This window comes from Orbicella faveolata, unplaced genomic scaffold, assembly GCF_042242905.1.
Source record: "Orbicella faveolata isolate gen_17 unplaced genomic scaffold, um_ofav_v1 contig_47, whole genome shotgun sequence".
NCBI classification, from domain to species: Eukaryota; Metazoa; Cnidaria; class Anthozoa; order Scleractinia; family Merulinidae; genus Orbicella; species Orbicella faveolata.
Window position 1 is genome coordinate 10280689 of NW_028301577.1, and position 15194 is coordinate 10295882.

The following is a 15194-nucleotide window of genomic DNA, read 5'->3' on the forward strand; positions in this document are numbered from 1 at the left end:
TGAATAGTGGTGGTTATCATTACTGCTATTTCCATTGTTATGTTTTGTTAAACTACCACTGTTCAGCGTTTTAAAAATGATTTATAGGTACCCTATGCTTAAACAAAATGTACTGTTAATACTGGGTTTCACTATAGAAACACTGACCGGCATTTAGGGACTTTGTGCGGAGGGGGTGCGAACGCACTCGGTGCACATTCCCTAACTACAAGCCTGAGCTAGCAAGCGTGTAAAACTAATAATTAATTTCAAGCACAATAATTAAACGAGTTCAAGCATTTACCCAAAAATGTAGAAAAGCTACAAAAATTGTGAAAACTAACCCCGGCTGTACTCAAAGGATTAGGAATTCTGTGAAATCAATCGCGTAGATTGGTAGTTAAATAAATCAATCGCCCTTTAAACGTCCCCTGTTTACAAGCATTAAATATCACGACAAATATGGGAAAATATTGAAACAGTTTATTGACATTTCTTCGCCTAACAATTTTTATCTTACAAGACAAGCGCGTATCCACTTTTACCAGCTGGTACATTGTCACGCCCATTATTAGTCTTGCTAATGTCACACAACATACACTACTGATTGTTTCAGTGTACAACAAATTCAAAATTAAAATGTTCTTTGTTAAGGACGTACCTTCTAAACTTAGGTGAACCTACAAATTACTCCGCTAACTCATTTTGGAGACAAGTAATCTAAACTAGCTATAGCAATGATAGATATTGACAACTAATATCACACAATCTACCACTAATAAGGAAATATAATGGTTTTAGAACCCTTGAAATTTAAATTTGAGACAATGCAAGTTTTTAATCTTTTCCCTTCGAAACAATGCACACGTTATACTCGAAACGGAAAATAAATGTGGTAGCTACTTGAAAGGTAACTTTTCAGCTTTTTCTATTCTGTGAGTTTTTCTAATATGCAACGAACTAAAGACTACCAGCGACAAATAGTTTAAAATCATATATTTAACTTATAGCAATGAGTGAACCGATTCATATTACATTACAAGTGAGTGGATGTATCTACTCAAAAATCTGAATGCGATGGTTCCCGAGGTCAGTCACTACTATCCTACCATCACTAAGAACTGCTGTAGAGACTGGAGGATAAAAATCTCCTATCCCGCTACCTTTTGTTCCAAACTTTTTTACAAACTTTCCACTCAGTTCAAACACCTGAACTCTGTGATTCTCTGTATCACAGACCATCAGGTGTCCTGCCTTGTTAACAGACAAGAAACGCGGATCATTGAACTCCCCGTCCCCCTCACCCTTCTTTCCAAATTGGTTAACAAAATTCCCATCCCTAGAGAATACTTTGATACAGTGTTCTTTCCTGTCTGATACTATAAAATGGTTGTCATGTTGCACACAGTGATAGGGAAAGGTAAAAGAGCCCTCTCCGCCAATTTTACGTAAAAACTGACCGCTAGGAGAAAAGACCTTGATTAGTTTGTTACTTGAATCAGCAACAATATAATTTCCGTCGCTGTCTATGGATAAACCATGAGGATCCTTGAGCTGGTGATCTAGATTTCCCTTTCCACCAAACTGGTTCAGGAACTGACCCTGCTCACTAAAAACTTGGACTCGGTGGTTATTACGGTCCACCACTACAATATGGCCATTCTTATCAAAAGCTATACCAAGAGGATAGTTAAACTCTACCTGTCTATCACCCTTTCTACCAAACGATCTTAAGTAAGTTCCATCACTACTAAATACCTGAATTCTGTCGTTAATTAAATCAGTCACTGCAATTTCATTACGTTCATTCACTGCGACTCCCCAAAGGACTAAAAACATTCCAGAAGTTGAGCCAGTTCGTCCAAACGATAGCACGGGTCTGAAATGTCTGGGTTTGACTTGAACAACAAAAGGGCTGCCATAAACGTGATCTTCATTTACCTTCACTGCCAAGTCACGTTTCCCGGTTTCTTTAGCGAAGTAACTGATCTTGAAGCTGCCGTCTTTGTTATCTTGCACTCGCGCTTTCGTTGTGCAGTCCTTTCCTTGATGATTTTTGATTTTCACTGTTACACAGTCACGCGCTTCATAACATTGTTCTCCATCAGCATTTGTTGTTGTCAAAACAAACTGTGCTTCAAGTCCAACAATAGCTTCACTTGTTCCTTTTCCTTGGGCGCTTGATTGATGCGCGCTAGTTTTGCTGATAAATGTTTTGAAAGCGCCGATTCCTTCAGTGACGCTTTTCGCCATTAATGAATCGTTTTCTACGAAAATGAATCGACGAAAGCCTTCAAGGTCGCAGTCCACTTGGTCTTCTCCATCGATGACATCTTCCTTAAACATTGTGTTCAATGACTTTTCTAACTGTACAATCTCAGTGCTTGTGCTTCACTTTAAAAGTGTTTCCGTTTTCTCAATCCCTGTCTCGATAAGCTTTACTTGTTTGTCCACTTCGTGCTGTTCAGTTCGCAGACGTTCTTGAGATTCTTTTACTTGTTTGTCCACTTTGTTCGATATCTCCTTCTCCTTTGCTTCGATAACTGCCATCAAATGTTCAGCAAATCTGTGTACCTTTCGTTTGACGACAGCGGCTTGTTGTTCAATATGAATGCAGTTCTCGTCAAGTTCAGCGATTTTGTTTCTCTTCTGTTGCGCTTTTTGTTTTTGCAATTCAATCGCTGTTTTCACTTGTAACTTGCGTTCATTTGCAACTACCTCCAAAAGCATCTTGGCATGACCTTCATGATCTGTTAAAGCACAGGCGTTGCAAATGGCAACTTCACAGCCCTTGCAAAAGAACTTCAACTCTTCTTTTTCATGGTGTTTCTGTTGGCAAAATGCTGGTCGTTTTAACACTTCCTCGATGTCTTGATCTTGAAAGTCTTTAAGCGCCAACACTCGGTGTTCTTTGTTGACTCGAATTATGTTGTGCCCGGTTATACAGTCGTCACACCAGAATGCACAACACTGGAAACAGTACAAACTCTGTGCGCTTCTTTTGTCGCAATTTCCACATTTCACCCCCGTGGAATTACACTCTTTGATTGCCAACACATCTAGCAAACTGTTGATGCGAAAGTTGGTCGGCAAGTCCTTCAGGTTTCCACTGCTAGGGACTCTACTCTCTCTTCTACATTCTGGGCATGTAATGATATCATGGCGGCCACTCCTTCGTAGAATCCCGTTCAAGCAGTGAAGACAAAAACTGTGTAAACATGGCAGCTGTTTTGGATCAGTGAATGTGGTCATGCACACAGAACAGGATACTTCTTCATGAAGATTGTCTAGCAAGGTTTTTATATCCATGATTAAAGGCGGAGAGACAAACTGGGTCTCGAGATGAAAATGCCTCCAACAATGGAGCCTTGTAATATAAAAATAGCGTATTTATCAGACTGTTAATATTGACCAATCACGAGAGGTTTGACTTTCTGTTATGTCTGACTTCTTAGAATTGTTTACAGTTTGATTGCAAAGATTTCTAAGAATCCTCAAAATAGCGTGACCTATGAAGACGATTGCGAAAGTGCGAGGTGTGCTTTGCAGGTTATATACTGTCTGAATCAGTCTAACGCCATGTTTTTGCTACAAAAAGCTAAATCTCGATCACTTGGCACTGATGAATTGAAGATGTTCTTTGGCTCCTTTAAGACATTTATCGAAAATGTCTACCAGGATAAACATTTCCGGGAAGAGGGGGGAGGGGGAGTTTGGGTAAAAGGACAACAAAATGACTGGGACGCCATCGATTGCAAAATAGCAAGGTTGGGAAATTTCAACACTCGTGTAATATCAACTCTGGGAATGGATTTCTAGCTATTCTCACATGACATATTGTGTATTCAAGGATGAAGTTAATAAGTTACGTGGTAACATTCACTTAAAGAGAGTCCAGTTTTGGGAAAAGCGATAACGATCTGGTGAAATCTAATTGCGACGGTAATCAATAGATTGCTAATCTGTTGGCTAAATCAATCTCCCAAATAAATCATCGCAATTAAACTTTTCATGTTCATCATCGACTAAACATCACTACAAGTTTGAGCAAAAATTGTCACAGTTTATTAACATTTCTCTACACCTAAATCAAAGCGTGAATCCCATTTAGGCACTGAAGTGAACAGTCAAACGCATTATGTAATGTTACAAAACATACACTATATTACTGTTTTTTAACACAAATTGAGAATGAAGATGTTCTTTGGAAGAGATACGTCCACCAAACGTTGTTCAACGTACAAGTCATACTGCTGTGTGGTTTCTGAGACCAGTAATTCAAACTATCTATAACAATGATTAATAACACACAATTTACTTGTTTCATGTTTCAGTCCATGAGCGAGCAACTCAAGCAAATTGGAAGACAGGATATTAAGATTAAACATGCTCTATTTATTTTAACATCTTAGAAGAGTTTAAGCCTGAAACTGTTATTACAAAGGCAGATCATTCTCTAGCCATGGCTTTCACACTCAGCTTTCACAATTCATTGTTTCCCTAAACCTGGTTCCCAGGGCTTTTCCGTTAGGTCCAAACAATCTTTAAGGAGAAAGCCTTGGGAACGAGATTTTGTTTCCCTGACTTTTTTTTCAAATTGTCAATTTTTCCTGAGCCAAAATAAAACTCCATGACATTTCTCTGACCTTGAAGAAGTTTTTATCCATGCAGACCATTTCCTAACTTGTCGCAATCATAATAACTGAGAAACTGGCCGAGTGAGAAAGTTTGATTGGATTTACTGAAATGTTTGTTCGCCTCTTCTTGTTATATGTCGAGAAACCTACATGAATGACGGACCAATTTCTTGTCCAAAGCACTAGTCGCTTCGCCTGCTACGAAACCTAACCAGCCTTAAGAACCCAGTGAGAGCCCAATGTTCGGGTACAACCTTTGGCTTACTTCCTTTCTGATGCAAGGTCCGCACTTAAAGCGCTGGCTACATAGTATAGTCCTGCAAAAGTGACACTAAAGGCAACTACTTATATATACAAAAAATTGCCAACTAGCAGGCAGTTTTGACCTGGTACAAGGGAAATTAAACTGAGATAAATAAGTCTCGACTCCCTACTCCCGCCCCTTTCCGTCCTGTTCCTGAGACTCAAAACATATCCTAGCCATTTAGCTGCGCAATTCGTAGGCGGAAGTAAGTCCTTTTTTCCGCTCAAGCACGAATTTTTGTTTGCTCGGTTGCTCAGAAGTCTCAGAAACGTCCCGCACATTTTGGGTTCTTGTCCTTGTTATTCTAACGTATCGATAACTGGAAAAAAACTCGTTTGTCATTTCTTCTTCGCTTCCCGCCCTCTTGAAACTCCCGCATTTCGCTATTTCCTCTCCCGCTTCTCGATCCCTTCCCGTCTTCACACCTCAGTATCCTAAACTATAGCGAATGATGGAAGGACAGCAAAAGGAGAGAAAGTGGGAGCTTGGCTGTTGTCTGTGGCCTGTCTCTCTTCCTTGCACACTATCCTAGATATCCTAGATCGGAGTTTCGTGCTCATGGACAAGTTAATGCAATTAGAGAATCAATGGCTCGGCCCCGGAGGAAAGAGGGGTACTTCCCATTTGTAGGCTAATGGGGATGGGCCGCGTGATGGGGTCGCATTTTCACAAGTGAATTGAGTACGATGGCATTGCATTTTCAAAAGAGTTACTAGAATGAGGTCGCGCATTTTCGAGATATCTGGGGCAAGAAAAGTTTGGATTTAAAAATGGGAAGATTCGCGGTGAAAAAGTTTTAAACGTTCTACGTTCAGTTTTACAAAAGTGTCACTTCATTTTAGGATGAACTAGTGTGTATTTTAGGATGAGCTAGGTGCGTAAACAAAAAGTGACTAAATTGGGATCGCGGAAATTACATTTACCTAAAAGTGGGTAAGATAAGCTCTAAATTGGCCACAGAGTAGACTATTTAAACAATAGAGTGTTTATGTCGAAGAACTATCGGCTGATAGTTGCCCCGCGGAAATTTGATGTTCTTTAAACAAACATTTGCCCGAGAAGCGAAGCTTCGGGGGCAAATATGCCACTTTTAAGAAAACCAAATTTCCAAGGGAAACTATCAAACTGACAGTTCCGAGACATAAACACTGTGTTGTCTTTACTGTTCACCTCTAAATTTTCTTCTGCGCGCCAGTTCAAAAGTCACATATTAAGATTATTTAGATGAAAGCCATGAAAGCCAAGTGTAAAATTTGAAAAAGAAAACGGAGCAAAAACCACCTAATACTATTCCAATTGTTTATTTTCTATAAACCCGCTTGTTTGCAGAAAAATTTTTACAGACGAGTACTATCCATCCTTTTATTTTCCTCGGACGGGCACTATGGGCTGATAGTGTCTCTCCGCGGATGAACACGATCGCGACGTGTGATCAATTTAAACCAATACGAATCGGAGAAAATTTAGTTGTGAACTATAAAATGGGACAGGGGTTCTGAGGGGACAGCGGCCAATACCCGGGTTACTACTGAGAGAATCAAGTCGCTTTTTATTTGCAAATCAATGCCAGTGAATAGTGGTGGTTATCATTACTGCTATTTCCATTGTTATGTTTTGTTAAACTACCACTGTTCAGCGTTTTAAAAATGATTTATAGGTACCCTATGCTTAAACAAAATGTACTGTTAATACTGGGTTTCACTATAGAAACACTGACCGGCATTTAGGGACTTTGTGCGGAGGGGGTGCGAACGCACTCGGTGCACATCCCCTAACTACAGACCTGAGCTAGTACGCGTGTAAAACTAATAATTAATTTCAAGCACAGTAATTAAACGAGTTCAAGCATTTACCCAAAAATGTAGAAAAGCTACAAAAATTGTGAAAACTAACCCCGGCTATACTCAAAGGATTAGGAATTCTGTGAAATCAATCGCGTAGATTGGTAGTTAAATAAATCAATCGCCCTTTAAACGTCCCCTGTTTACAAGCATTAAGTATCACGACAAATATGGGAAAATATTGAAACAGTTTATTGACATTTCTTCAAGTAACAATTTTTATCTTACAAGACAAGCGCGTATCCACTTTTACCAGCTGGTACATTGTCACGCCCATTATTAGTCCTGCTAATGTCACACAACATACACTACTGATTGTTTCAGTGTACAACAAATTCGAAATTAAAATGTTCTTTGTTAAGGACGTACCTTCTAAACTTAGGTGAACCTACAAATTACTCCGCTAACTCATTTTGGAGACAAGTGATCTAAACTAGCTATAGCAATGATAGATATTGACAACTAATATCACACAATCTACCACTAATAAGGAAATATAATGGTTTTAGAACCCTTGAAATTTAAATTTTAGACAATGCAAGTTTTTAATCTTTTCCCTTCGAAACAATGCACACGTTATACTCGAAACGGAAAATAAATGTGGTAGCTACTTGAAAGGTAACTTTTCAGCTTTTTCTATTCTGTGAGTTTTTCTAATATGCAACGAACTAAAGACTACCAGCGACAAATAGTTCACAATCATATATTTAACTTATAGCAATGAGTGAACCGATTCATATTACATTACAAGTGAGTGGATGTATCTACTCAAAAATCTGAATGCGAAGGTTCCGGTAGTCAGTCACAACTATCCTACCATCACTAAGAACTGCTGTAGAGACTGGGCGATCAAACTCTCCTATCCCGCTACCTTTTGTTCCAAACTTTTTTACAAACTTTCCACTCAGTTCAAACACCTGAACTCTGTGATTCTCTGCATCACAGACCATCAAGTGTCCTGCCTTGTTAACAGACAAGCAATAAGGATCATTGAAATCCCCGTCCCCGTCCCCCTCTTTTCCAAATTGGTAAACAAACTTCCCATCGCTATCGTGCACTTTGATACAGTGTTCCCTCCTGTCTGATACTATAAAATGGTTGTCATATTGCACACAGTGATAGGGAGAGGTAAAAGAACCCTCTCCGCCAATTTTACGTAAAAACTGACCGCTAGGAGAAAAGACCTTGATTAGTTTGTTACTTGAATCAGCAACAATATAATTTCCGTCACTGTCTATGGATAAACCATAAGGATCCCTGAGCTGGTGATCTAGATTTCCCTTTCCACCAAACTGGTTCAGGAACTGATCCTGCTCACTAAAAACTTGGACTCGGTGGTTATTACTGTCCACCACTACAACATGGCCATTCTTATCAAAAGCTATACCAACAGGAAAGTTAAACTCTCCCTGTTTATCACCCTTTCTACCAAACGATCTTAAGTAAGTTCCATCACTATTAAATACCCGAATTCTGTGGTTAATAAGATCAGTCACTGCAATTTCATTACGTTCATTCACTGCGACTCCCCAAAGGGCTAAAAACATTCCAGAAGCTGAGCCAGGTGGTCTAAACGATAGCACGGGTCTGAAATGTCTGGGTTTGACTTGAACAACAAAAGGGCTGCCATAAACGTGATCTTCATTTACCTTCACTGCCAAGTCACGTTTCCCGGTTTCTTTAGCGAAGTAACTGATCTTGAAGCTGCCGTCTTTGTTATCTTGCACTCGCGCTTTCGTTGTGCAGTCCTGTCCTTGATGATTTTTGATTTCCACTGTTACACAGTCACGCGCTTCATAACATCGTTCTCCATCAGCATTTGTTGTTGTCAAAACAAACTGTGCTTCAAGTCCAACAATAGCTTCACTTGTTCCTTTTCCTTGGGCGCTTGATTGATGCGCGCTAGTTTTGCTGATAAATGTTTTGAAAGCGCCGATTCCTTCAGTGACGCTTTTCGCCATTAATGAATCGTTTTCTACGAAAATGAATCGACGAAAGCCTTCAAGGTCGCAGTCCACTTGGTCTTCTCCATCGATGACATCTTCCTTAAACATTGTGTTCAATGACTTTTCTAACTGTACAATCTCAGCGCTTGTGCTTCGCTTTAAAAGTGTTTCCGTTTTTTCAATCCCTGTCTCGATAAGCTTTACTTGTTGGTCCACATCGCGCTGTTCAGTTCGCAGACGTTCGTGAGATTCTTTTACTTGTCTGTCCACTTTGTTCGATATTTCCTTCTCCTTCGCTTCGATAACTGCCATCAAATGTTCAGCAAATCTGTGTACCTTTCGTTTGACGGCAGCGGCTTGTTGTTCAATATGAATGCAGTTCTCGTCAAGTTCAGCGATTTTGTTTCTCTTCTGTTGCGCTTTTTGTTTTTGCAATTCAATCGCTGTTTTCACTTGTAACTTGCATTCATTTGCAACTACCTCCAAAAGCATCTTGGCATGACCCTCATGATCTGTTAAAGCACAGGCGTTGCAGATTGCAACTTCACAGCCCTTGCAAAAGAACTTCAACTCTTCTTTTTCATGGTGTTTCTGTTGGCAAAATGCTGGTCGTTTTAACACGTCCTCGATGTCTTGATCTTGAAAGTCTTTAAGCGCCAACACTCGGTGTTCTTTGTTAACTCGAATGATGTTGTGCCCGGTAATACAGTCGTCACACCAGAATGCACAACACTGGAAACAGTACAAACTCTGTGCGCTTCTTTGGTCGCAATTTCCACATTTCACCCCCGTGGAATTACACTCTTTGATTGCCAACACATCTAGCAAACTGTTGATGCGAAAGTTGGTCGGCAAGTCCTTCAGGTTTCCACTGCTAGGGACTCTACTCTCTCTTCTACATTCTGGGCATGTAATGATATCATGGCGGCCACTCGTTCGTAGAATCCCGTTCAAGCGGTGAAGACAAAAACTGTGTAAACATGGCAGCTGTTTTGGATCAGTGAATGTGGTCATGCACACAGAACAGGATACTCCTTCGTGAAGATTGTCTAGCAAGGTTTTTATATCCATGATTAAAGGCAGAAAGACAAAATGGGTTTGGAGATGAAAACAACAACCTACAACAATGGAGCCTTGTGAAATAAAAATACCGTATTTATCAAACTATTATTATTGACCAATAACGAGAGATTATACATGCTGCATGACCTCTAGGAATTGTTTCTATTGTTCGCCGAGATTTCTAAGAATCTTGATCGCAAAAGTGTGACGGATTGCGAAACTCTTATGCAAGAGCCTCCCTGTCTCTCTCTTCGTCAAGAGACAATCATGCGTGTAAATATCAAAGCAAACAAATAACAAGCGTGACTGGTACATTTTGCAAAGTAGTATTATATAGTATTATATTTTTGTAGGGAAATATTTGAAAACCAGTCCTCTCCAATTTATTTTATATCACCTCTTAAGAACACCCAGAATATGTTACCGTGATTTCAGCCAGCTAAGAGAAGGGCTGTAAAAAAAAAAGGTTTATAACATTTGGAAAATGCTCATTTGTTTTATTCGGGTTCACGTGGTCTCCATATAAACAAGGGACATGCAAAGTTGAAGCGAAGAAAGCGTGCAAAAGGTGTTTTTTGTCAAAAATTCGTGACGTATTTGTCAGCTGATTGGCCTAATCACATTGTGCATATTCATGATGAGTATTGCTGATCTGAGGTGCTTGTTTGTCATTTTAAGGTATCTTACATCAAGGTTTACATCTAAAGTGCCCACCCATGTGCCAGCAACATAAATTTCAACTGGACTGAAGAATTTCTAAACGATTTATAAGAAATCCGTGTTTTTACGAATTACACCCACAGCCTTAGAGGAACACAGCCATGTTATCATAGAATTGAAAACAAACAAACAAACAAACAAACACCAAGAAAATATACCTACAGTAGAAGTCATTTGCGTTCCCTCATGGGGTGAGAGATTCTCGCCCATATCAACTTTCTTTTCTCTGGTAAGTTCTCGCACGTTAAGAGATGCGCCACACTCGCGTTTCAGGTGCAGGAATCCCAAACAATGCTTGCCTAACTTTTTAAAAACTCTACTTTTAGCCCTCCACCAAATCTACGCACGTGTATTTCACTTGTGAAAAACTATCGATTTGCACAGGGTTTGGGTTGGACATTCTCGCCCATATCAATTTTCTTTACTCTCGTAAGTTCTCGCGCGCTTACAGATGCGCCACACTCGCGTTTCAGGTGCAGGGATCCCAACCAATCCTTACTAAACTTTTTAAAGATGCTACTTTTAGCCCTCACCCAATTCTACACACGTGTTTGATGTGCTTGGGTTAGACATTCTTTGTGCTTTATGTGCTTGGGTTGGATATTCTTGGGTTGGAGATTCCCGACCACATCAACTTTCTTTTCTCTCGTAAGTTCTCGCGCGTTTGCAGATGCGCTACTCTCGCGTTTTAGGTGCAAGGATCCCAACCAATGCTTACCTAACTTTTTAAAGGTGCTGCTTTTAGCCCTCCCTCAAACCTACTCACGTGTTTGATGTGCTTGGGTTGGACATTCTTTGTGCTTGATTTGCTTGGGTTGGATATTCTTGGGTTGGAGATTCCCCCCCATATCAACTTTCTTTTCTCTCGTAAGTTCTCGGGCGTTTAGATGCGCCATAGTAGAGTTTTAGGTGCAGGGATCTCAAACAATGCTTACCTTACTTTTTAAAAATGCTACTTTTAGCCTTGCCCTAAATCTACACACGAGTATTTCACTTGTGGAAGTCTATCGATTTGGACAGTGCTTGGGTTGAAGATTCTCGCCCATATCAACTTCATATCAACGGAAGTTTTCGCGCGGTTAAAGATGCGCCACACTCGCGTTTTAGGTGCGGGAATCCTAACCAATGCTGACCTAACTTTTTAAAGATGCTACTTTCAGCCCTACCCCAAATCTAGACACGTATTTTCCACTTGTGAAAAACTATCGATTTGCACAGTGTTTGGGTTGGAAATTCCTGCCCATATCAACTTCCTTTTCTCTCGTAAGTTCTCGCGCTTTTACAAACGCGCCACACTCGCGTTTTAGGTGCAGGGATTCCAACAGTTGCATACCTAACTTTTTAAAGGTGCTGCTTTTAGCCCTCCCCCAAATCTACACACTTGTTTGATGTGCTTGGGTTGGACATTTTTTGTGCTTGATGTGCTTGTGTTGGAGATTCCGGACCATATCAACTTTATTTTATCTCGTAAGTTCTCGCGCCTTTAGAAATGCCCCTCACTCGAGTTTTAAGTGCAGGGATCCCAACCAATCCTTACCAAACGTTTTAAAGATGCTACTTTTAGCCTTGCCCCAAATCTACACACGTGTATTTCACTTGTGGAAGTCTCTCGGTTTGTACAGTGCTTAGGTTGGACATTCCTGCCCATATCAACTTTCTTTTCTCTCGGAAGTTCTCGCACGTTTAGAGATACGCCACACTTGCGTTTTAGGTTCGGCAATCCCAAGCAATGCTTAGCTAACTTTTTAAAGATGCTACTTTTAGCCCTGCCGCAAATCAACACATGTTTTTTTCACTTTTGGAAAACAATCGATTTGCACAGTGTTTGGGTTGGAGATTCCCGTCAATATCAACTTTCTTTTCTCTCATAAGTTCTTGCGCGTTTAGAGATGTGCCACATCCGCACATTAGGTTCACGAATCCCAACCAATGCTTACCTAACTTTTTAAAGATGCTACTTTTAGCCCTCCCCGAAATCTACACACGTTTATTTTACTTGTGGAATTCTATCGATTTGGACATTGCTTGGGTGAGAGATTCTTGCCACTATCAACTTTCTTTTCTTTCGCAAGTTTTCGCGCGTTTAGAGATGCGCCACACTTGTGTTTTAGCTGCAGGGATCCAAACCAATGCTTGCCTAACTTTTTTAAGATGCTGCTTTTAGCCCTCCTCCAAATCTACACACGTGTATTTCGCTTGTGGAAGTATATCGATTTGGACAGTGCTTGGGTAAGAGATTCTCGCCACTATCAACTTTCTTTTGTCTCGTAAGTTCTCGCACGCTTAGAGATGCGCCACACTCGCGATTTAGGTGCAGGAATCCCAACCAGTGCTTACCTAACTTTTTAAAGATGCTACTTTTAGCACTTCCCCAAATCTACACACGTGTATTTTACTTGTTGAAGTCTTTCGATTTGGACAGTGCTTGCGTAAGAGATTCTCGCCCATAACAACTTTCTTTGCTCTTGTAAATTCTTCCGCGTTTAGAGATACGCCACACTCGCGTTTTAGGTGCGAGAATCCCAATTAATGCTTATTTTAGTTTTTAAAGATGCTACATCTAGTCCTCCCCCAAATCTACACACCTTTATTTTACTCGTGGAAGTCTATCGATTTGGACAGTGCTTGAGTGAGAAATTTTCTCTCGTAAGTTCTCGTGCCTTTAAAGACGCGTCACACTCGCGTTTTGAATGCAGGGATCCCAACCAATGCTTACCTAAGTTTTTAAAGGTGCTACTTTTAGCCCTCCCCCAAATCTATACACGTGTTTGATATGCTTGCGTTGGATATTCTTTGTGCTTGATTTTCTTTGGTTGGATATTAGTGGGTTGCAGATTCCCGCCCATATCAACTTTTTTTTTTCTTGTATGTTCTCGCGCGTTTAGAGATGGGCCACACTCGAGTTCTAGGTGCAGGGATCCAAACCAACGCTTACCTAAATTTACGAAGATGCTACTTTTAGCCTTGCCCCAAATCTACACACGTGTATTTCACTTGTGGAAGTCTATCGATTTCGACAGTGCTTGAGTTGGACATTCTCGCTCATATCAACTTTCGTTTCTCTCGTATGTCCTCGCGCGTTTAGAGATGCGCCACACTCGCGTTTTAAGTGCGGGAATCCCAACCGATGCTTATCTAACTTTTTCAAGATGCTACTTTCCGCCTTGCCCCAAATCTCATACGTGTTTTTCACTAGTGGATGTCTATCGATTTGAAGAGTGCTTGGGTGTGCCATTCTTGCCTATATCAAGTTTGTTTTCTCTCGTAAGTTCTCGCGCGTTTAGAGATGCGCCACACTCGCTTTTAAGGTTCAAGAATCACAACCAATGCTTACCTAACTTTTTAAAGATGCTACTTTTAGCCCTCCCTAAAATCTACACACGTTTATTTTACTTGTGGAAGTCTATCGATTTGGACAGTGTTTGGGTGAAAGAATCTCGCACGTATCATCTTTCTTTTCTCTCGTAAGTTTTCGTGCGTTTAGAGAAGCGCCACACTCGCGTTTTAAGTGCAGGGTCCTAAACAATGCTTACCTAACTTTTTAAAGGTGCTGGGTTTAGGCCTGCCCCAAATCTACACAAGTGTATTTCACTTGTTGAAGTCTTTCGATTTGCACACTGCTTGGGTTGGACATTTTAGCCCATATCAACTTTGCTTTTTCTCGTAAGTTCTCGCGCGTTTAGAGTTACGACACACTCGCGTTCAGGTAAAGGTATCCCATTCAATGCTTACCAAACCTTTTAAAGATGCTACTTTTAGTCTTGCCCCAAATCTACTCACGTGTTTTTCACTTGTGAAAACTATCGATTTGCACAGTGTTTGGGATGGAGATTCCTGCCCGTATTAACTTCGTTTTCTCTCGTAAGTTTTTGCGCGTTTCGAGCTTCGCCACACTCACGTTTTAGGTGCACGCATCCCAACCAATGCTTACCTAACATTTTAAAGAGGCTACTTTTAGCCCTGCCCCAAATCTACACACTTTTATTTCACTTGTGAAAGTCTATCGATTTGGACAGCGGTTGCTTGGGTGAGAGATTCTCGCCACTATCAACTTTCTTTCCTCTCGTAAGTTCTCGCGCGTTTAGAGATGGCACACGCTCGCGTTTTAGGTGCAGGGATCCCAACCAATGCTTACCTAACTTTTTAAAGGTGCTGGTTTTAGGCCTGCCCCAAATCTACACACTTGTATTTCACTTGTGAAAGTCTTTCGATTTGAACAGTGCTTGGGTGAGAGATCCTTGCGCATATCAATTTTCTTTCCTCTTGCAAGTTCTCGCGCGTTTAGACATGCGCCACACTTGCGCTTTACGTGCGGGAATCCCAACCAATGCTTACCTAGCTTTTTAAAAATGGTACTTTTAGCCCTGCCCCAAATCTACACACGTGTGTTTCACTTGTTGAAAACTATCGATTTGCACAGTTTTTGGGTTGGAGCTTCCCGCCCATGCCAGCTTTCTTTTCTCTTGTAAGTTCTCCTGCGTTTAGATGTAAGACGGTCAAAACGGTCGACGTAGTTACGACAGATACGAATGTACGATTTAAGAGTTTATTGACAAAAATAGCTGAGACAATAACAAAATAAACGGGAACGAGTAACACAAGGGTTATTGAGAATATAGCATTCGAACTAAACCAGTGCTTGCCTTGAGAACTTGAGTATAGCTCAGAATAAACCAACTGAATCAACTGAATTTGCTGAACAAAT

The 15194-nt window shown here is 40.6% G+C and overlaps 1 protein-coding gene and 1 pseudogene across 1 annotated transcript; both read right to left on the reverse strand.

The window, feature by feature from the left end:
• Positions 1–442: 442 nt before the first annotated feature.
• LOC110056181 (E3 ubiquitin-protein ligase TRIM71-like) lies at positions 443–3346 on the reverse strand (annotated as a pseudogene).
• A 3586-nt stretch (positions 3347–6932) lies between these two features.
• Positions 6933–9856, reverse strand: LOC149097077 (E3 ubiquitin-protein ligase TRIM71-like). The gene has a single exon (XM_089279375.1). The coding sequence runs from the start codon at positions 9776–9778 to the stop codon at positions 7526–7528; it is 2253 nt and encodes a 750-aa protein (XP_089135501.1). The 5' UTR covers positions 9779–9856; the 3' UTR covers positions 6933–7525.
• Positions 9857–15194: the final 5338 nt, after the last annotated feature.